Here is a 21318-nt window from a genome sequence, read left to right on the forward strand (position 1 = left end):
GCAAAGATGAGGAACCTTCCCTGTCTAAACTGAAAAACTCGATTGTATTTAAAAGGAAAGCTCCAATTTGACATTTTCATGAGAATACTCTTGGCTTGGAACCAGTCTTCTTAAAGATGTAAACACACACACACACACGTGTGATGTTTAACTCACAGGACTTCCATTTTCCCCATTAGTTCACCTTTTATTTTAGAGAAATATCTATCAGGAACGATCAGAGACGTCAAGGGAGACCCCACGGGAGACCCCACGTCCCCACCACGCAGTGGCCCTAACGGTCAGGTTCTCCAGTGACAGGCTGGTCAGAGCCCATTAGTCCAATCCTGACGGCCTGCCTCTTCTGATGCTCGTCTGTGACTCGCCGCCGTGGGGGATGGAGCCGCGAGGTGCAAATGCAGCCTGGGTGTCAGCTTACCGATTCCTGAGTATAACCACAGTGAGGCATGGTGTCAGCAAGCAGCAGCGCTGGCTCGCCTGCACGAGCTCCTCTCCCGGTTTCCAGGTGACTGCGGCCGTGGGGTCGGTGAGCGGGTCAGGGGCCGCGCTTCGCAGCGGCGCTCGGAGGCTCCGCCCCCGCCCCTGCCCCCGCCCTCCAGGAAACCGAGGCCCCGCGGCTTCTCCGCAGCAGGGAGGCCACCTGCTCCGTAAGGGAGGGTTTCTTGAGCAGCCTGTCGAGGGCTTGTCAGGATCCAGTGAGATTACTTAGGAGAAAACTGTCTGTATTTTGGCATGAAATCTTTCTGAGTCCTTTCTAACTTGGTGTGAAGGGAGATTCAAGGAAGAATTCACAAATTTAAATGAGGACTGAACAGGTGGGATGTTCATATGTGCTCAGAAGTGACCTCTTTGAAAGACAACTGGCTTGAACTTTCATCTTTATTGGTACAGATGTGTTAAAAAAAATCCAGCTCCCATCAATTTATAATCTTACCTTGTGTAAGATGTCATATAGCCTTGCACAGTGATGAAGGAAAATATTTGATAAACTGCACAAAGAGCTGGATACGATTGTGTGTGCGTGCGCACACACACACGCACACACGCAAACTTTAAAGTCAGTGATAGTTTTTCAGACCCAAAGGAAACTCCTATTCAGAAAGTGACAGTGACATTCTGTATACAAAGGCCCAGGGTCCCCAGCATGGACCCCACTGTGGTAAGATGTGGCCCTATTATAATAGTACTGTAATGTAAAATGATGGTAGTTTGGTAAATTAATATAAAAATTCCAAGTATATTAAATCCTGGCTAGTTAAAATTAGCTTTAGATGAGCAAGTTGACAGTGTGGACATAATTTCTTTTTTTCAAAAAATGTATAAATCCTAGTTTGCTTTTCCTAGCTAAATGTCAGCTAAGAAAATCTATTTCAGCTGGCTCTTACATGCAACACATCTTCTGGCTTTAAACTGTCTTTGTGTTGTTGCTGTTTTCATTGGTTTTTGCCCTGTGGCATTTTCTGACGCGAACTCCTGGAGGAATTTGATTTTGTGCAGTAGCCACTTTCTGGAATTTTGCATGTCAACAGCCATAGATGCAGTAACTTCAGAATATTAGGACAGAATCATCTCATGCCTTTGGAACAATCCTAAATTAAAGTTTTGTCTCTGTTTCCATTATAAACCTCATTGTTTTCTTGGTTTGACATTATTCCAGACGTACTGGTCGAAATCTTGGCAGCTTTGCTCAATAGTTCTACCAGATGTTGAGAAGAGTAGTTTTTCCTCTTGAGCATTCTGAGTGAATGTATTCTTTAGGAAATGGTCAAGCTCAGGGTCTGGATGCAGACAGCTGGACACCGGGGAGCAGGCACTGGTCCTGTGTCCTAATTAGGAGATTTTAGGTATGCAAAATGCTAATTTACTTGGCAAATACCTAGACACAGTGGGTAGGTCTCTCCTTCCTCTACGTTTTCCCCTGAATTGAACACCTAGGCAGCGTCTCTCTGGACATTCCCTGAAGCACTCTACCGTGTCAGAGGATGCATCTGAGTCCTTCGGGGTGAGTGAACATGCTGACCACGTCTCCTCCGCACATCTCCACTGTCAAGAAGACAGGAAAACCTCGCAAGTTTGTTGGGAATTAGCAGTGCCTCTCACTTATTGGGCTCCGAGTTGAGCTGCCTTTCTGGGGCAGGGCCCTCTAGGACATGGAGCAGACACATGCAGACAGGTGCACTTTCTTGATGCTGATGTCCTGTGATAACTCCCCCAGGACGGTGGGGCCCAAGCTGGGGCGGCCACCCCAGAACAGGGCCAGTCTCGAGGCGGGGACTGGGGAGACCAGGGCCTGGATCTCTGCCTTCTGTGAGCGTCTGAGCCTGCAGGCCTGGAGGAGAGGGGTCGGCTCAGTCAGAATGCGGGGGCTGGTGCCAGGATCCCAAAGCCCACTGCTGATGAGCTGTGCCTGCGAGTGGGTGGGCGGGGCCTGCGTGTGGGTGGGCGGGGCCTGCGTGGATGGGCGGGCTTGTATAGATGGGCGGGGCTTGTGTTTTCTCCAAGCCAGGCTTCAGCAATACGTGAACCGTGAACTTCCTGATGTTCAAGCTGGTTTTAGGAAAGGCAGAGGAACCAGAGATCAAATTGCCAACATCCGCTGGATCATTGAAAAAGCAAGAGAGTTCCAGAAAAACATCTATTTCTGCTTTATTGACTATGCCAAAGCCTTTGACTGTGTGGATCACAATAAACTGTGGAAAATTCTGAAAGAGATGGGAATACCAGACCACCTGATCTGCCTCTTGAGAAACCTACATGCAGGTCAGGAAGCAACAGTTAGAAGTGGACATGGAACAATAGACTGGTTCCAAATAGGGAAAGGAGTACATCAAGGCTGTATATTGTCACCCTGTTTATTTAACTTCTATGCAGAGTACATCATGAGAAACTCTGGGCTGGAAGAAGCACAAGCTGGAATCAAGATTGCCAGGAGAAATATCAATAACCTCAGATATGCAGATGACACCACCCTTATGGCAGAAAGTGAAGAGGAACTAAAAAGCCCCTTGATGAAAGTGAAAAAGTTGGTTTAAAGCTCAACATTCAGAAAACTAAGATCATGGCATCTGGTCCCATCGCTTCATGGGAAATAGATGGGGAAACAGGGGAAACAGTGTCAGATTTATTTTTTGGAGCTCCAGAATCACTGCAGATGGTGATTGCAGCCATGAAATTAAAAGACGCTTACTCCTTGGAAGGAAAGTTATGACCAACCTAGACAGCATATTGAAAAGCAGAGACATTGCTTTGCCAACAAAGGTCTGTCTAGTCAAGGCTATGGTTTTTCCAGTGGTCATGTATGGATGTGAGAGCTGGACTGTGAAGAAAGCTGAGCACCGAAGAATTGATGCTTTTGAACTGTGGTGTTGGAGAAGACTCTTGAGAGTCCCTTGGACTACAAGGAGATCCAAAGAGTCCATCCTAAAGGCGATCATTCTTGGATGTTCATTGGAAGGACTGATGCTGAAGCTGAAACTCCAGTACTTTGGCCACCTCATGCGAAGAGTTGACTCACTGGAAAAGACCCTGATGCTGGGAGGGGTTGGGGGCAGGAGGAGAAGGGGACAACAGACGATGAGATGGCTGGATGGCATCACCAACTCGATGGACGTGAGTTTGGGTGAACTCCGGGAGTTGGTGATGGACAGGGAGGCCTGGCGTGCTGCGATTCATGGGGTCTGAAAGAGTCGGACACGACCTAGCGACTGAAATGAACTGTACTGAACTGAACTGTGTGTGGGCGGGGCCTGTGTGTGGATGGGCGGGGCCTGTGTGTGGATGGGCGGGGCCTGCGTATGTGCTGCAGACCCGCTTAGGCAGGGACTTCTGTTCTTCCGAAACAACCCGAGTCAGGGCGCTGCCGCAACGGGAAAGCGGTGCTGCCCCCACCCCTGTTACCTGGCCCCCTACATTCCGGGATCCCTCCCCTGATGGGAGGCCATGGGTGCAGCCTTGTCTGTGATGGCCTCAGGGGAGGCAGCCAGAACAGCTCACTTCTCATCCGTCCTTTGCTCTGTTCGGCACCCGCTGGCGGCCTCATCCTGCAGGGCTGTCAGCATGGCCAGGGTCCCTCCTAGCGCTCTGAGTTCTCCTCTGAAACCCCCCAGTTTGCCATCCTGTCTCCTTGTAATGTTTACTCCTCTGTAAAGTGTGTAATGCTCTGAGCACCTTGTGGAAAGCAGAGCAGGCATCTGCCACGGGGTAAGGCGTCTGCTCGGGACACCCATTTGGAAAAGGCCGCAAGGCCTCCTGGGACAGAACGTGGTCTCTGCCCCCTGCCTCCCGCTGCGTCCCCGCCCAGGCTAGCTGCAGACCCGCTTGCTGGAAGATGGGGCCCCTCTCGCTCCCCCTCCCCTTCCATTCTCGCCTCTCCCCACCTTCACCCCTTCCCTGGTTTGGGTTTGTTGGGCAATGACTTGTGCCCCAAGTGTAGGCGAGCTCAGCCCACTGCCCACGCCCCCCGCCGGCCGGCCTGTCCCCTCGCCCCGACGTTGACCCCTGCTCCTTACCTCCGTCTCAGCGCCTCTCCTCTCCCTCAGCAGGACCTCTCTTCCCCCCAAGTTTCTCTTCCTCCCGTCATTAAAGTCTTTCTCCTTCCTCTGTAATTACAGGTGTAAATTTCAGGATAACCTTTTCAAAAGATGATTCATTTCTCAGCGTTTCATATTTGTTTCATTAGTAATGTAGCCTGGAATGGATATTGACGTCTCTTTTTGCAACTGGTCATTTAGAAATTGGGGTTTAGGGAGCTGGTTCAGGAGATTAATCACCCTTCATCGTTGCTTCCAGAGCAGCGTCTAAGAGCCGCCGGTGATGACAGAACCGTGTCCTCTCGCTGCCCAGGGCCCGGCTCCAAGCCCGGGGGGCTGAGAGCTCGGTGCAGCCAAGCAGCTGCGTTTCCTGTTTGATTTCACTTGAACTCAGTGCAAGTAGCTGCATGTGGCTGGTGGTTTCATGAGCTATCTGACCCCCCAGCAAGTCCTGGGGTGAAGCACCTTGTGTCTGGGTGATGAGGGCGCGGAGCTGTCTCCCCGCCTTGGCCCCTGGGAGGAGGTGAGGCGGCCCAGAGCGGGCGTCGGTGATGGACCGCAGGCGCGCCAGCGGCCGTTCCCGCCCGTCGCGGAGATAGTGCTCCCGCTCGAGGATGATAACGCTGAGCAGCGAGGTGCCAGTGCCAGGAGATGAAGAGGGTCCATTTCGGAGAATTCTCCTCCAAGGCTCCAGGCCTTGGCTATCTCCTAACGTAAACACGGACTCTTAAAAATGTGAAGAATCTGCTTAATGTGTAAACCGAGGTGATGGGGGCGTAGGCCTTTCCATTCGTGTGGATGCTGACGTGAGGTATCCCTGAGTCGTCCGCAGGCCTGGAGGAGGGGGAGACCTGGGAAAGAGACGAGACAGCATAAGAGGGGGGCTCCTGTGCCCCCAGCCCCTCTTCCGAGCATCTTTCCAAGGCTGCTTGTCAAGACCCGGCCCTGCACGTGGGGGAAGAGTGAAGCCTTTGGGTGGGTGCCCTGGGGCAGGAGGGTGCAGCCATGGCCCCCAGGCGGGTTTCCAGCCCTTAGGACTGCAGTGAAGAGCAGACCCCCAGGCCCCAAGTCCTGGTTTGGTTCTAGCTGCATCGTGGATGAGCTGGTGACCTCCCCTGGGAGCCTCAGTCTCTTCTTTGGTCACTGATGCTCCTGAACTTGTGTCCTTCCTCGGTGACCCCTGAACTCTGCCTGCCCAGCCTCCAGGCCCTGACAGCATCCTATCCAGGGCAGCCTCTGCCCTGGTCCCCAGGTCATGTGGACAAAGGCGCTTGGCTCCTTTCCACAGAGAAAGGGCTTCAGACTTCCTTCCGCGGGTGTCTTTCTCCCGTGGTGGTGGTTGTGTAGGTGTGCAGCGGTCAGCCTGGAAGCGGAGGGTTTCTTCCTGGCTCCTCTTTCCCCCGGAAGCCTCCCTGCCTGGTCCAGCGTGGAGCACACGTGTGCCGCAGTGGTGCTGGGGAGCTCGGGTCTGGACACGCGGGCTCTCAGGAGCCACTCCCTCCCTTTCACGCAGCAAATCCTTGTGAGGGAGCTGCTTTGCACTTGAACCTGTGTGGATCTGGCAGGACCCAGACCTGTGACCGCTGGCTTCTCCCCCAGCCTTCAGCGAAACACCCTGGCTTTCAACACGTCTCCCGGGCACCTGCTTTGCCCCAGGAAGGGCCAGACTGGCCTCACAGGAGGAGGGACGAGGTCGGGGTGTGGTGAGGGTGCAGACAATGTTTTGGGCGCTGGGAAGGTCTCGCCGGGCTGGGATGCCGACTTGAACCAGGGTTCTGTCTGGTCTCGCCGGGAGTCCCAGGCCCCTGAGCGTGTGTGATGTGCTCATTCTCACCTGAAGAAGTCGGGACTGCGTGAACGCACCTGAGACCTGGGGCGAGCCCGCTTCCCCGCCCGGGGACCGGTCTCCCCGCCGCTTCTTGGGCAAGGGAGCCTGTTCGCAGCGCCGCTCTCACCTGCTGCCTGCAGAGGGCTGCCCCTCTGCTCCCTGCTTCACCCCGCCCGCCCCGCCCTCCGTGCGGACCATCCTGCCATGTGGCACACGGCCTCCTGAGGTTTGGCTTGGGAGCAAGCTCTCTGGTGTCTCTGCTTTGGGATGCATTTCCCCTGCTGCGCAGGTCTCTTTAATAGCCTTACCATGTACTTTAGTGTAATTTGCTGTAAATGCTTTAAAATGAGCAGGAACCTTAAAAAAGCCTGGCTGAAGGCCTCTGGAAATGTCACTTCGTCAGCGAGTATGCTGGTCTCCTGGGGGCCAGAGGGCGAATGGAGGTGCCCTCTGCCGTCTGCTTGGTGGCCCCAGAGCGGGCGAGGCTGTTGGGGCGTTTATGAGCTCCCCGTCATGACAGAGCACAGGGCATGGCACCTCTGTGGCCACCTTCTCTATCTCCGCCTGGCCTCTGGCCTTGTGCCAGTCAGGCCATCCGTCGGCCCCTCTCACAGGGCTGGTGCACAGAGCGCGGTCCGGGCCCCTGGGCCTTTGTCCCCATGACCTGTCTGCGTGCACGGATGTACCCAGATGGTCCCTGGGATGGACACCGGGGATTCCCCAGGGTTGACCGGTGGCCCAGTGGATGGCGAAGCGACGGACACAGAACCGACCCCAGTGTGCAGGGCGGAGGGTTGGAAAATGGAATCAGACTGGAGTGTAGTACTTGTTCTGTAGGCTGATTTTCCCCTTTGCCTTTAGACACAGGCAGGGTGTGTGTGTGATGTTTCGTGTGCCTTAATCTGGAGGCATCTTGAACACATGGGAAGGAGGCATCCCACACCAGGGAGGTGAGGAGAGATGGGCGTGTCAGGCCATCAAGCAGATGTGTCAGCTGCAACACACTCATGGCAAGCAAGCCTGGGTTCAGACGTCTTCCTAACGCTCAAATGTCTACGAGCCCCGTGCCCCTGTGTCTGGTTGCTCAAACACCTTCTGAGCCTGCCATGGGCCTGGTCACTCCTCAGTGAGTCCCGCTGGGTTGTGTTATTGCAGCTTCCCAGACAGTGAGCACTTACCGAGCACCAGCTGTAGACCCGACACGCTGCTGGGCTCGGGCCTCACGGATGGGCACATCCATCTCTACCTGAGAGGGCCCAGGTGCTCGTGAGCAGTTGGTCGAGCGTCCACTGTAACGTTCTCCCACTTCCCAGATTCGTCCCGTTTCACAGAACTGCAGCCAGGGAAAAACACGTAGCTATGAAGCCTCCATTTGGTCTACGCCTTGATTCTTCTCGGGATGCTGTTGAGAACTGGCACTTCACTGTAACTGAACTCATGAAGAAAGTGCTGGCTGGGGCCCGGTGAGACCCCTGTACACATCTTCACGTCACCGCGTGTGGTGACACCCTGGGGACACAGGCCTGGCTTGTACAAGTGGAGGCTTTAAGGCCGCTGATCGTCTCTGAGCCTCGAGAGTGGGGTTGAATGTCGAGTCAGGAGCCTTCAAGTGAGAATCAGAGATCATCCTTGCTCTCACGTAACACCATCTACCTGTATTTTATTTTGAGACTCTCAAACTCTTCTTAATAAAATACAGGTAGATGTTTGAGAGTAACACCAGGACTTCCCTGATGGCTCAGATGGTAAAGCATCTGCCTGCAATGCAGGAGACCTGGGTTCAATCCCTGGGTCAGGAAGAACTCCTGGAGAAGGACATGGCAACCCACTCCAGTATTCTTGCCTGGAGAATCCCATGGACAGAGGAGCCTGGTGGGCTACAGTCCATGGGGTCGTAAAGAGTCAGGCACGACTGAGCGACTTCGCTTTCTTTCTTTCTTTCTGAGAGTAACAAAGTTCCTACTGACTCTCAAATAAACACAAATCTGGAACAATCAAAATCCAAGAGTTTCTTATCTCCAAGAAGTACTAATAAGAAGCAAAGATATCTGTTTTCATCATTGAAATAAATATTAATGTGGAGGCAGGGAGGGAAAGTAGATTAAAAAGACAGGCTTTGAGAAAAGAGAAGAGATCTGCAGAGCAGGGCGTGGAGTGGGACTTCCGCCTGTCCCTAGCTGTGGGGTCAGGAACCAACACTTACCATGTGGAGGGTGCCTGGAGCTCAGAGGACCAGAGAGGGACTGGGCCCGGGGACCGGAAGCCCGCAAGGGCTCTATAAAAACTTGAACAGTCTGTGTCCACTCAGACAGAGCGAGACCGCAGCGCTGGGAGTAAAGCACACAGTGCCCCGGCCTGCCCCGCTCCTGTCCCTCCTCAGTGGGGCAGCGCCTGCTACGCCTGCTCATTCCACAGCACCTGGAGCACCTGGAGCTCCCGTTTCTCAGCCAGGCTCCGGGGCCGCAGCTCTGGTGTGCTCAGTCCCTGTGGGTCTGTGTTAGAGTGTGCTCGCGGTGCACGGCGCTCCTGTGTTTGTCTCTGGGCAGGGTTCCTGCAGCCCCTGCTCCAGCTCCTCTGCTGGGTCCCTCTCCGGGCACTAGCACCCCCTCCCCATGGACCCTGAGTGTGGAGCCCACCTGCCTTCGCTGCCTGCATCTTCCTGCAAAACTTGCCCCCTCCTCTCGACACCTAAGTTCCCTCTCTTTCGACTTCATGCTCCTAATTTTCTTTTTGAAAATGACTGTAAATGGGAGGATCTCTTAGCGATCATCCAGTAGACTTGAAGCTTTTATGACGGGAACACGGCCCAGAGCAAAGATGCCTGGGGTCGAGCGTCTGCCCGGGAGGGCTTCCTGCTGGTCACATCTCCGTGTCTTTTCCAAGCACATCCTCATCCACGTCCTTCATCTTTTCACAGTAACGATGATGGAATAAGCCTTAGTGTTACCACCATCTTCATTTCACAATGAAGAAGCCAGGATCATTTGGCTAAGAGGACAACTGTCCTGGGTCACACAGCCAGCTACCTGTCTCCAAAGTTAATACCCTTCCTTTGCCCACTCTGCTCTGCAGTGCCGACCGCCCCCACCCACACCGGCATTTATCAGCAGAGTGTCATCCACTTTCTCTCTGTTTGTTGGGTTTACAACATAAATCTAGTCATAAAAATTGAAAAAAAAAAAAAAGAATTCATCACAATTGTTTGCCCTTGGTTTTTAAATCCCCGCAGCTGTCCCGTAAATACAATGAAAAGCCATCAAGAGACCCCAAATGATGCTGGTGCCATGACGCCTGTTCTCAATGCTGTGCGGTCTCCCTCACTGTTTCACTCAGCGTCTGTGACGTATTAAGACAGATCCCCTCTGCAAGACCCACAGTCTACTGTTTCCACCTATGTTGCCGGCTAGTTTTCCAAATCAGAAAAGGGGGGATCTAGTAGAAGCCCATCCCACTGGCTCTGTGCTGGCCAGCACGTCCTGGTGATCCATCAGCCCCGGCCGGCAGCTCCCGGCGGGGCCGTGCACACGTGGAGACACAGATGCCCTCCTCGCCCTGCAGTTTACTTCGTCCTTCTCAGGCGCAGCGTGAGTCTCGGTGCTTTAGCCATTCGCACGGCTACCGCAAAGGTCAGCAGAGAAAGTGCTATCACTCCCACTGCGCAGATAAGCACGTGACCCCCCGCTGCCGTGCTGGTGGCTCTGATGGTGTGCTGAAGGTCCTGAGTAGCGTCTGGCCGTCGCAGAATCCACTTTTCATGGGTTCACGGCATCCATGCTAATTGCCAGTTAATGATCAAGGCCTGGAGGGCTGTAGTAGTGTGGGGGTCATTTTGTCAGACTGTCCGCTGGGTTATCTGTGTGCAGCGAGGAGAATGCAGAGTTGGGAATGTCGTGGTCGCAGGAAAGGGAGCCCCAGTCCCTTCCGGCCCGTTGGTCTGCAGGCCAGTCTCAGCATGACCCCCGGCAGACCCCCTGACGTCCCGGCTCTTGGTTTGCTCCCCTGGGTCTCTGTGCTCAGACTCCACACTGCTGTCTTCCTTTCCCGTCTTCTCAGAGGCTCTCTTGGGTGAGAGTCTTCAGATCCCCACACAGGAGTCAGAAGCCCATCCCACGCTCTCAGACGCTCATGCTGTCCTCGAAAGGCCTGCCAGGCCTGTGTCCCGCACGACAGGACGGTGCCCACGGGCCGAGCTGGGTGGTGAGCCCCTGTGCTGTGTGTTGCCTCTGGACCTTACTCTCCGCGAGGACGGGCCGTCCTCTGAACCCTCGCAGAGTCCAGGAAAACGCGTGACAGAGGACAGTCCCCCAGCAGTCACTGAGCAAGTCCAGTTCAAGACGGACCTGACTGTCTCCTGCCCTAGAAATACGAGGCTTTATCCCTGAAGAGTGGGACACGGAGGCAAAGACTGCTAAAACACTGAAGTAGAGTGCTTTTTAAACATGCGTGGGTGGGTGCGTGTTAGTTCCAGCAAATGGATGAGAAATGAGTGAGTGAGTGAGCGAGAGAGAGAATGAGTGAGTGAGGGGTGGCTGTCTCTGGGCAGAGAACACCCCGCAGCAGCCGTGTTTCCCTGGAGCGTCTCAGCTGCAGGCTCGGCTGGAAAATGCTTGTCCAGCTTTGAGTCACGGGTTCGCTTCTCTATTCCACTAGAAAGTAGGGAGCACTTTCCTGAGATCTGACAGCTCAGGGTCTAAAGTGAAGCTGCCCTTTAAAGCAGGGTGTGTGTTTCTCGTCCTCCCCACCTCCTTCCTTGGTGGTTCAAGGTCACGTCCTCTCTCGAGCCCCCCAGATCCACCTGCACCCCGGACTCACCACGGGTTCCGACCTGTCTCCCCTCCCTGGTGTGTGGGCCTCGTCCTGGCATCGAGCAAGCACACGTCCTTGGAAGCGATGTTCGCTTTCCGGTGGCTCATTATTTAGAAAGTTCTTGCTTTGGGGAATCTTCCAGCTGCATGATTATGTAATTCAGAGATGTTTTTCTTAATTTAACCCATGCCCTGTGTTATCTTGTAAAAACGCCATCTTCCATCAACATATCAACATTGCAGGGGAAAAATTTGTCCGTATTAAGAGTTTAATCCGTTTCTTAAACGGTTTCACTTTGTTCCCACTTTCCCTCTGGTTTAAACCCTACATTTATTAAGCAGAATGTGGACCATGGCTGTGACCCGTGCACACTGGACACGTTTTCGCTAGCGCTGCGGCCAGTCGACCTGCGGGCAGATGTGCACGTGCAGCCCCTTAGCCCGCCCCCACCCCCCCACGTGCCAACTGCACTGCATCCTGAACGGAAGAGAGACGGGCTCGGGCCCTGAGGGCGTTGCTGTCATGGCGCTGCTCAGGGGTAACAGAGTCCCTCTAAGCTGGACAAAGGGCCTTTTATCAGAACCAGTGTGAAGGCCCTCAGCCATGTTCGTTAGTGAACACTAAATTCTTTAGAAGAGGAATATTGGTATATTTTATTTTCCTCCCTGGGCTTTGTTTAGTAAAGAATCCAGCTCCTTGAAAAGCTCACTTTCCTCTGTGCACTGACTCCCCTGGAATTTAATTGCTGGTAAAAGTGGGGAGGGGGAGAAATGTGGAGAAAGTATGAGTTCTCTCATTTCTGAGAAAGAACGGGTCCATTGTTTGTTCCACACCATTAAATTACCAAGAATTACAGTCAAATCCCAAACGCCTGAATGCTCGACTTTTTCAAAACTGAGAAGAGAGAGGCTGTCGCCCTCCATTTAGAGAGAATGGTAATTATGGTGTCTTCCCTAAGTCATCTGCATTTCCTTGTCTTAGGGTTTCAGGAAATACAAATAGAGCACCTCTTATACGTAAAAATTAGCAGGATTTACGTTATTGCCTGTTTTCATCTGAAATTGAACGGCGCTCCTTCTGGGCGGACTCCCGTGTGGGCCGGGCCTGGGAGGGTCCTGGGATGTTTCAGTCAGCTCTGCTCCTCTGTGGCCCCTCTCCCTGTCTCTCTTGCTCTTGCACAAAACTGCTCTGGTCCCAGCCAGCTGTGAGTCATAGGAACAAGTCTGTGAAAACTAGATGCTTGTGAGGAGCAGAATGAGGCAGCTTTGAAAGACAAGCAGCGTTTCATGCAGACAGGATCCCTCGTGTGGAGATCCTGTCTCCTGGGAGCTGCTGCCGCCAGGGCTGGAACGTTGGCTGACACGAATCAGTCTCAGGGAGAGCGAAAAGAAAAAGAGGTTGAAATTCTGCAGTGACAGAATTCAGTTAATGTGCTTCTGTGCTTTTTCTGGTTCAGTAGCTCAGCGTGTCCAACTCTCTTTGACCCCATGGACTGCAGCACACCAGGTCCCCTTGTCCCTCACCATCTCTGAGTTTGCCCAAGTTCACGTCCATTGGCTTGGTGATGCCATCCAACCGTCTCATCTTCTGTTGCCCCCTTCTCCTCCTGCCCTCAATCTTTCCCAGCATCAGGGTCTTTTCCAGTGAGTCGGCTCTTCACATTAGGTGGCCAAAGTATTGGAGTTTCAACTTCAGCATCAGTCCTTCCAGTGAGTATTCAAGACTGATTTCCTTTAGGATGGACAGGTTGGATCTCCTTGCAGTCCAAGGGACTCTCAAGAGTCTTCTCCAACATCATAGTTTGAAAGCATCAGTTCTTTAGCACTGAGCCTTCTATATGGTCCAACTCTCACATCCACACAGGACTACTAGAAAACCATAGCTTTGACCAGATGGACCTTCATCACTAAAGTGATGTCTCTGCCTTTTAATATGCTGTCTAGGTTGGTCATAGCTTTCTTCCAAGGAGCAAGCATCTTTTAATTTCATGGCTGCAGTCACTGTCCACAATAATTTTGGAGCCCAAGAAAATAAAGTCTGTCATGGTTTCCATTGTATCCCCACCCATTTGCCATGAAGTGAGAGGACTGGATGCCATGATCTTCATTTTCTGAATCTTGAGTTTTAAGCCATCTTTTTCACTCTCCTCTTTTACTTTCATCAAGAGTTCCTCTTCACTTTCTGCCATAAGGGTTGGGGTGGTGTCATCTGCATATCTGATGTTATTGATACTTCTCCCGGCAATCTTGATTCCAGCTTGTGCTTCTTCCAGCCCAGCGTTTCTCATGATGTACTCTGCATATAAGTTAAGTAAGCAGGGTGACAATATACAGCCTTGATATACTCCTTTCGTGATTTAGGACCAGTCTGTTGTTCCATGTCTGGTTCTAACTGTTGCTTCTTGACCAGCATAAAGATTACTCAGGAGGCAGGTAAGGTAGTCTGCAATTCCCATCTCTTTAAGAATTTTCCACAGTTTGTTTTGATCCACACAGAAAGCTTCTGTACTTGCTGTATTTAAGAATAATCTTTTTTTTTTTTTTTTGCAAAATCTTGGAAAGGCAGTGATCTCTTTTCCCTTGCCTGTTGGTTAAAATAAGCACAGATCATTTCAGCAAGTGAACTTACTCACAGGAAGAATTAGAGCGTGGAAAGTCTGCCCCCTGCATCCCAGAGCCCCGCTGGATGAAGACGTGATGCTCAGGTGCTGAGCACGGCCTGGTGTCTGGAGCCTTCATCCAGAAACCTAGGAAATGGCCCTTAGTCAGCTCCCAGAGGTTCAGGTAGAGAAGTGGTCACCCACAGGCTCCTGGCCACGATGCCCTCACTGCCTGTCTTCCCCAGGACCCCACCTGGACCCCAGGAGGGATGTGCTTCCCTGGGCAGCTGGCCCCCAGACCCAGGGCCCTTCCCTCCCCATGGCTTCACCTCAGCTTCGGCGTTATTGGTCTTCACATGTCGCCAAGCAGGACACTCACAGATGAAAGGGGCGAGTTTGGGTGTCTATCTTCTCAAGGAATGAGGCGCCTGGAGTTTGAGACTTTTCTTTCTTTTTCTTCCTGACGAGAGAACAGGTCGACGAGGTCCCTGAGCTTCTGCTGAACTCCATTGCCTCTCTTCCTCCGGCTCCTACTTGAACAGGGGAGGGGGCGCTGTGAGCAGAGCCAAGTATTATGGGGGCAAACACGCTGGATAAACCGCTCAAATGGCCACGGTGCCCAGGGCTCTGCACGTGCCGTGGAGTGTTGAGCAGTGGCCACACCTCAGCGCTGACCTTCTTTCCTTTGATGACTCAGTGCTGCTCCGTTAATCAGAGCAAAGGCCTGTGTGGAGCAGGCGATGCTCCAGGGGCCACGTCCTCTAACACGAAGCAGCGTTGGAGTCAGCCTGGTGTTGGTCGTTGTGTCTGGGGTGAGCAGGACTGGACAGGACTGGGGTTGGGAAGCTGAGGTGGCAGGGGATACCATCCACGGGTGGCGGCGGGTGTGGGGGCAGGTGTGGGGGCTGGTGGCCAGATCTGAGCCCCACTGGGAGACCCCTGAGCTCTGAAGCTGTGTGTCCAGGTCATCAGAGGAGCCAAGGCAAGGATGGGGATCCGGGAGGGGCCCCCAGGGCAGGGGCTGTGTGCCTGTAGTGCCCCTGAAGCCCCTCAGACCCCGTGGAAGGAACTCCCTCTGGAGCCAGGGCACTTACTCAGAAACTGACCTTCCACACGAAGGGGTACCTGGGGTGTGGATGAGATTGTGAGGTGCTGTCCAGCAGGGAGGGCCTGCCCCCCAGTTCCAGAAAGACAGGGGGCTCCGGACACACGTGACTTCCAAGCTTACGGCAAAACGTAGTGAATGGAGGGGTCACCCAGGCACTGAATTCACAGACTCAAAGCACAGCATTGCTATGCAGCCTCTTAGAGTAAACAGAGCGCGTGTGTCCCAGGGCAGACCTGGGCGGTGTCCCAGGCCAGTGGTGCAGCCTTCAGAGGTTCACACACCCGATGCTGAGCAGAGCGGGAACGACCAGCTATCCGGATGACGGAGACCCCGGAGGTCGGAGGCTTCCGGGCTTCCCACCGTGGCTCTGGGGCACTCCCTCAACGCTAAGTGGCCTAGACAGCCTCCTGCATTCCCCAGAACACGCCTTAAGATGTCTGGATTCTTTTTTCTTCTCTCCTCCAAGTTTTTGAGAGTTGACCAAGACAAGGACAACGACTGCAGCTTGGACTGCGGGGGCTCCGCCCAGAAGCCGCTGTGCGCCTCCGACGGGAGGACCTTCCTGTCCCGCTGCGAGTTCCAGCGCGCCAAGTGCAAAGACCCCCAGCTAGAAATTGCTTATCGAGGCAACTGCAAAGGTAAGTTTCCTTCCATCACCGTTCAAGAGCCAAGCCCTGAAACGTACGTTCACGTGCTTTATCTTCGCCTGGTCAAGTTTTCCTGTGTAAAAAGTCAAGAGTTTCTGCTCGTGACTCTTTGTCAGGGCGCGTAGCGGTAAGGGTCGTTTTTGAATCATCATATTCTTGTTGAATGTTCTTCTTTCTTAGAATGTTTTATGACGTCACACATTGCAACACAAATTCATCCACGTTTCACAGAATGTTTCCAGAGTCTCCTGAAATTATTCTTCCTTGCTCCCGTTTTTAAAGTGGTTCTTCCAAGCCCTTCTCATTTCACCTTCCATAGCGTGTGGGGCATGCATAATAGCGCCTGTGCTGTTTTCAGGGATTTTTTTTCTCTTCTTTTTTGGCACGGATTTTACACTTGTAATTTTCAGTTTTCCTGATTTAAGAAGCGGATTTAGAGCTAACAAGCACACTTAGAGCAAAACATTGAAAGGTTTCCCATGTTAATGAAAGGTTTGACTCAGCAAAACACGTTTCAAACACAAATAGAGTCATTTTAAGAAAGAGATTTAACTTTTTTTTTTCTTATTATCTAGGAGAAAAGACCACACAGGCTAAAACCCCCTTGAGACCACGTCCTGCGGTGTCTAGCTGTTAGCCCAACAACCGCTCAAACGAAGGGAAGCTGGTGCCCTGGGCCTGCACTTGGCCAGCCTCTGCTTTCCTCCCACAGTGCCACCCAGCCTAGCGGGCAGGTCCGAGGCACTTCTCCCTGTGACGGAGACGGAGCTGCCTGTTCCCTGGACCTGGGTGCTGCTCCTGCTGGCACCTCATGGGACCCTCTGCCCACGGGCGTCGGGCAGCCCAGCACCCACCTTCCTCCTGGCATTCGATTAGTGTGCCCTAAACACGTCACTCTGCGAGAAACTTGGATGTAACTTTATGCTTTGATGGCCATTACACACCTCAGGTATCTGCGCTGAGAAATGAGAAGTGACCCAAGAATAGTCTCGAGTATCAAGGGATCTTCCCTGCAGAGAAGTTTCTAGAAACAGTGGCCTGTGCTGGCTTAACTCATGAGGACAGGTGCTGTGGTGTGAGGTTTGAGTTTATGTTCCTCTCTGGTGCCCTGTTCTTTTAGACAGCCCCGTCAGACATCCTCTTGGTGACACCTCCCATCAGACACTCAGTTGGACGACTGTGAGGAAGCTGCCACATTAAACCTCTGTGTTGGCCATGGTCTCTGTGGGTGTCTGAGACGGATTAATTACACTGAGGCCAGAGGCCCATCCATCCGTCAGTCTGTCTGAGTCCATCTGCCAGGGTGGACTCTCCCAAACCTCATACTTGGAACTCTGCAGAGTCTACCTTGCCTCACTTTTGGACAGGAGGTTAAGTTGGCATTAAGCACAGACGGCCTTTTGGGAATGCCATCTGCAGCTCACTTGTGTTTGGATCCAGCCTAATTCTTCTGGATTTCTCCCTTGGTTGGAATTCTCACATCTCACTGAAGAAATTTCATGCCATAAATTTATGACAAAAAATGAGATAAGGGAGAAGAAGTTTAAAAACTACTGCTGTGACTGCGGCCATGAAGTTAAAAGACACTTGCTCCTTGGAAGGAAAGCTGTGACAAACCTAGACGGCGTATTAGAAAGAAAGACACCACGTGGTCGACAAAGGCTCATGTAGTCCAAGTTATGGTTTTTCCAGTGGTCACGTACGGATGTGAGATTTGGGCCATAAAGAAGTCCAAATCTTCTTTAACGATTTGGCTGAGTGCTGAAGAACTGGTGCTTTCAAACTGTGGTGCTGGAGAAGACTCTTGAGAGTCCCTTGGAAAGCAAGGAGATCAAACCAATTAATCCTAAAGGAAATCAACCCTGAATGTTCATTGGAAAGACTGTTACTGAAGCCCCAGTACTTTGGCCACCTGAAGAGAAGAGCTGACTTGCTGGAAAAGACCCTGATGTTGGGAAAGATTGACGGCAATAGGAGAAGGGGGCAGCAGAGGATGAGATGATTAGATAACATCACTGACTCAATGGACATGGATCTGGGAGACAGTGAAGGACAGGAAAGCCTGGCATGCTGCAGTCCATGGGATCACAAAGAATTGGACATGACCTAGTGACTGAACAACAGCAATGAAGGTAAAAACAGAACTTATCTCTTAAAACCAAGTTTAATTCAAATAAAAAGGATTAAAATAAAGAGAATGTGAAGATACCTGTGAATTTCAAGATCAAGTTTATTTGGCGCTTCAGCTACTGGGGGTGGCAAATATATGAAGTTACTTTAAAGAGGTGCTGTCAGTCGTACAGCACAGTTTGAAATACGCGGGCATTAGGGACCCCGACATTGTAGATCTGGGGGGCAGGCTTGGGGCTCTGAGGCGTCTGCTCTCAGCCCCCGTCTCTGAGTCTGGTGATCTGAGTCTGGTCCGCAGGGGGCCACAGAAAAGGGGTTTCCCATCTGCAGCAGACTTTTCCTGCATAAGCAGCCTCTCCCTGGATCCGGGCTCAGAGCGGGAGCGGGACCTCCCCAGACGGGATGGGCCCCTCATACCAGCTGGCTTGCTTCTCAGGCCACTTCCCCGTCCTGTCGCCCAAAGTCTGGCATCTAACACCCCCAGCCCACCCCAGGCCACATGGTGGGGGTTCAGTATGAACAGGAGGAGCCTGGTGCTGGTGGGCGGACAGGCATCCTGGCGGCAGTGGGCAGCTGCTGCTGCCCCGCCCTGTCCAAGAGCGCTGGCTAGACTCCATACCAGCCCAGCTCGGGCGCGTTCCGCTCTGATGGTGAGAGGTGGAGAAGCAGGCCGAAAGACCCTTCCACCGCAGGGAATGTGAAGACTCATCCGCGTTTGCCCTAAATTGTTCCTGGTGTTGAAATTGGCTGGTGACTCAAGTATCAAGTTGGTGACTGTGAAGCTTCGTGTTTTGAGGACATTTCCATGTATTTGATGGGTGACAGCTTCATGGGCCAGTCTCTTATGGATGTTTTAATTTGGAAACGATTGAAATATTTCAGTATTTGGTTAAAGTTGGATGAAAATGTTTTCTGCATTTCATATTATGCTCTGCTGACCTTGAACAGAAGTGCAGTGGTTTACACCGATGGGTTTTTCTCATATTTTCTTTGAAATTTGTGGAGTCTGTATTTTTAGAACCCAGCAAACTCATTAATGTTTTTCTTTTGATCTAAGACCATTGGGACTGTCTTTCTTTTCAAGCAAATCTCTGGCATTAAATTAAAAAAACAGAAGAAAGAAGAAAAAGAAAAGTCAGATGCCAGGCGATCTTGGAGGTATTCTGAGGTTTCTGACACACGGTCATACAGGGTTCTGACAAAAGCAGCTTCCTGGAGATTCTAAGACCCGGGTCTTTTGAGTGATGGATATGTAAGAGGAACATTGTCGCCAAGTGATGCCTGATATTTGTCATCCTCCTCCACTGCCCGAATCTCACAAGTGCTGTCCTGATGGTCATCGCAGAGTGACCGGTGCCCATGTTGGGGTCTCCGTGGGCGTGAGTGTCATCCGCACGTGAGCACGGAGGGCCTGCAGTGCTGTGCAGGTGGGCCCCATGCCATCATGGTTGTGATGACTCCTGGACCCCTCACTCTCTCCCTGTGAAAAACCTGAGTGATACACATCTGGGCGTTCACTCCGGCCAAATAGTGACCGTTGGTCTAGAAGCCTTGGGGTTGCTTACAGGCCCTTTGTCCGAGTTGGGCTGCTGTGGCGAATGTCTCCTCAGCATGCTCAGGGCAGGCTGGGCCCTGGGTCCATGGGACCATCTGCATTCACCCACATGACCCGGGCCACTTGCGGGGGACGTCCTGATGACCTGGGCGGGACGTGGACTCTGCTGCTCCTGCAGGGAGAGCTCAGGTCCCAGCTCTGTTGCTGGACATTCTGTGAAAGGCATGACCCACACACACGGAGAGTACCGAGGTTTTCCAGTGGATTTCTGCGAGGCCTGAGGGTGCCGGTCAGCCCCTCTCGGTACAGTGGTGCCCTCTCTGAAGTGCTCTGTGTGCTTTTACTGTAACTTTATTAAAATGCACGACGTAAACCCTGAGAGCGGTGCAGGCGTGCAGCCCAACAGGACTGGTATGGCCCCACCTGCCTCTCTCCCCTCCCCGGTCTGGGGCAGGAGGTGCTGTGGGTCTCCACACGGGCAGAGATAGGGCTGGGGTGGTAAGCTCCTGGCCTCTGCACACCCCGAGCTCCCAGAGGTCAGGGAACCATGCAACCAGGACGAGATGCCAGGCTGGCAGGCTGCACCTGACTTCTCATCTCTGAAACAGGGTGTTGGGTCAGGCGAACACGAGGAAGTCTATCTCTCTGAAGGATTTTCTGATCACGGACGTGTGGTGGTCAGCAATCCTTGCTTATATTTGGAGAGCCGAGAAATGGACTGGAAGCTGCATCACTGACCGCTTGCCTAGGCTTCAGATGACCTGCCCCGGAAGAAGGCAGGGCCTCTGAATTTCCCTCTACCTCCCAGGGAGGCTTTGTTATCTGGTGACGGTGCCCAGGACCAGGGCACAGTTTGGTTGCTCGAAGTCAGTGTTCAAGCTGGTTTTAGAAAAGGCAGAGGAACCAGAGATCAAATTGCCAACATCCGCTGGATCATCGAAAAAGCAAGAAAGTTCCAGAAAAACATCTATTTCTGCTTCATTGACTATGTAAATGCCTTTGACTGTGTGGATCACAATAAACTGTGGAAAATTCTGAAAGAGATGGGAATACCAGACCACCTAACCTGCCTCTGAGAAATCTGTATGCAGGTCAGGAAGCAACAGTTAGAACCGGGCATGAAACAACAGACTGGTTCCAAATAGGAAAAGGAGTATGTCAAGGCTGTATATTGTCACCCTGCTTATTTAACTTCTATGCAGAGTACATCATGAGAAATGCTGGGCTGGAGAAAGCACAGCTGGAATCAAGATTTCCAGGAGAAATATCAATAATATCAGATATGCAGATGACACCACCCTTATGGCAGAAAGCGAAGAAGAACTAAAGAGCCTCTTGATGAAAGTGAGAGTGAAAAAGTTAGCTTAAAGCTCAACATTCAGAAAACTAAGATCATGGCATCCGGTCCCATCGCATCATGGCAAATAGATGGGGAAACAATGGAAACAGTGGCTGATTTTATTTTTCTAGGCTCCCAAATCACTGCAGATGGTGACTGCAGCCATGAAATAAAAAGACACTTACTCCTTGGAAGGAAAGTTATGAACAACCCAGACAGCATATTAAAAAGAGACATTACTTTGTCAACAAAGGTCCGTCTAGTCAAAGCTATGGTTTCTCCAGTAGTCATGTATGGAGGTGAGAGTTGGACTATAAAGAAAGCTGAACACTGAAGAATTGATGCTTTTGAACTGTGTTGTTGGAGAAGACTCTTGAGAGTCCCTTGGACTGCAAGGAGATCCAACCAGTCCATCCTAAAGGAGATCAGTCCTGAATATTCATTGGAAGGACTGATGCTGAAGCTGAAACTCCAATACTTTGGCCACCTGATGTGAGGAGCTGACTTATTGGAAAAGACCCTGATGCTGGGAAAGACTGAGGGCAGGAGAAGGGGACCACAGAGGATGGGATGGCTGGACGACAGAGGATGGGATGGCTGGATGGCATCACTGACTCATTGGACGTGGGTTTGGGTAAAGTCCAGGAGCTGGTGATGGAGAGGGAGGCCTGGCGTGCTGCAGTCCCTGGGGTCGCAAAGAGTCGGACACGACTGAGTGACTGAACTGAGTGGAACTGAGGTGAAGTTGGTGTTGACCTGCCAGCATTTTCTTCAGCA

At 52.2% G+C, this 21318-nt stretch overlaps 1 protein-coding gene across 2 annotated transcripts in view; it reads left to right on the top strand.

The window, feature by feature from the left end:
* SMOC2 (SPARC related modular calcium binding 2) overlaps positions 1-21318 on the top strand; it is a 158075-nt gene that overhangs the window by 33255 nt on the left and 103502 nt on the right. For both annotated transcript variants that reach the window (XM_061428586.1, XM_061428587.1), the window contains exon 2: positions 15337-15508. In XM_061428586.1, coding sequence (XP_061284570.1) covers positions 15337-15508 — 172 coding nt within the window. The remainder of the gene's footprint in view (positions 1-15336; positions 15509-21318) is intronic.

Source organism: Bos javanicus, chromosome 9, assembly GCF_032452875.1.
Source record: "Bos javanicus breed banteng chromosome 9, ARS-OSU_banteng_1.0, whole genome shotgun sequence".
In the NCBI taxonomy this organism is placed as follows: Eukaryota; Metazoa; Chordata; class Mammalia; order Artiodactyla; family Bovidae; genus Bos; species Bos javanicus.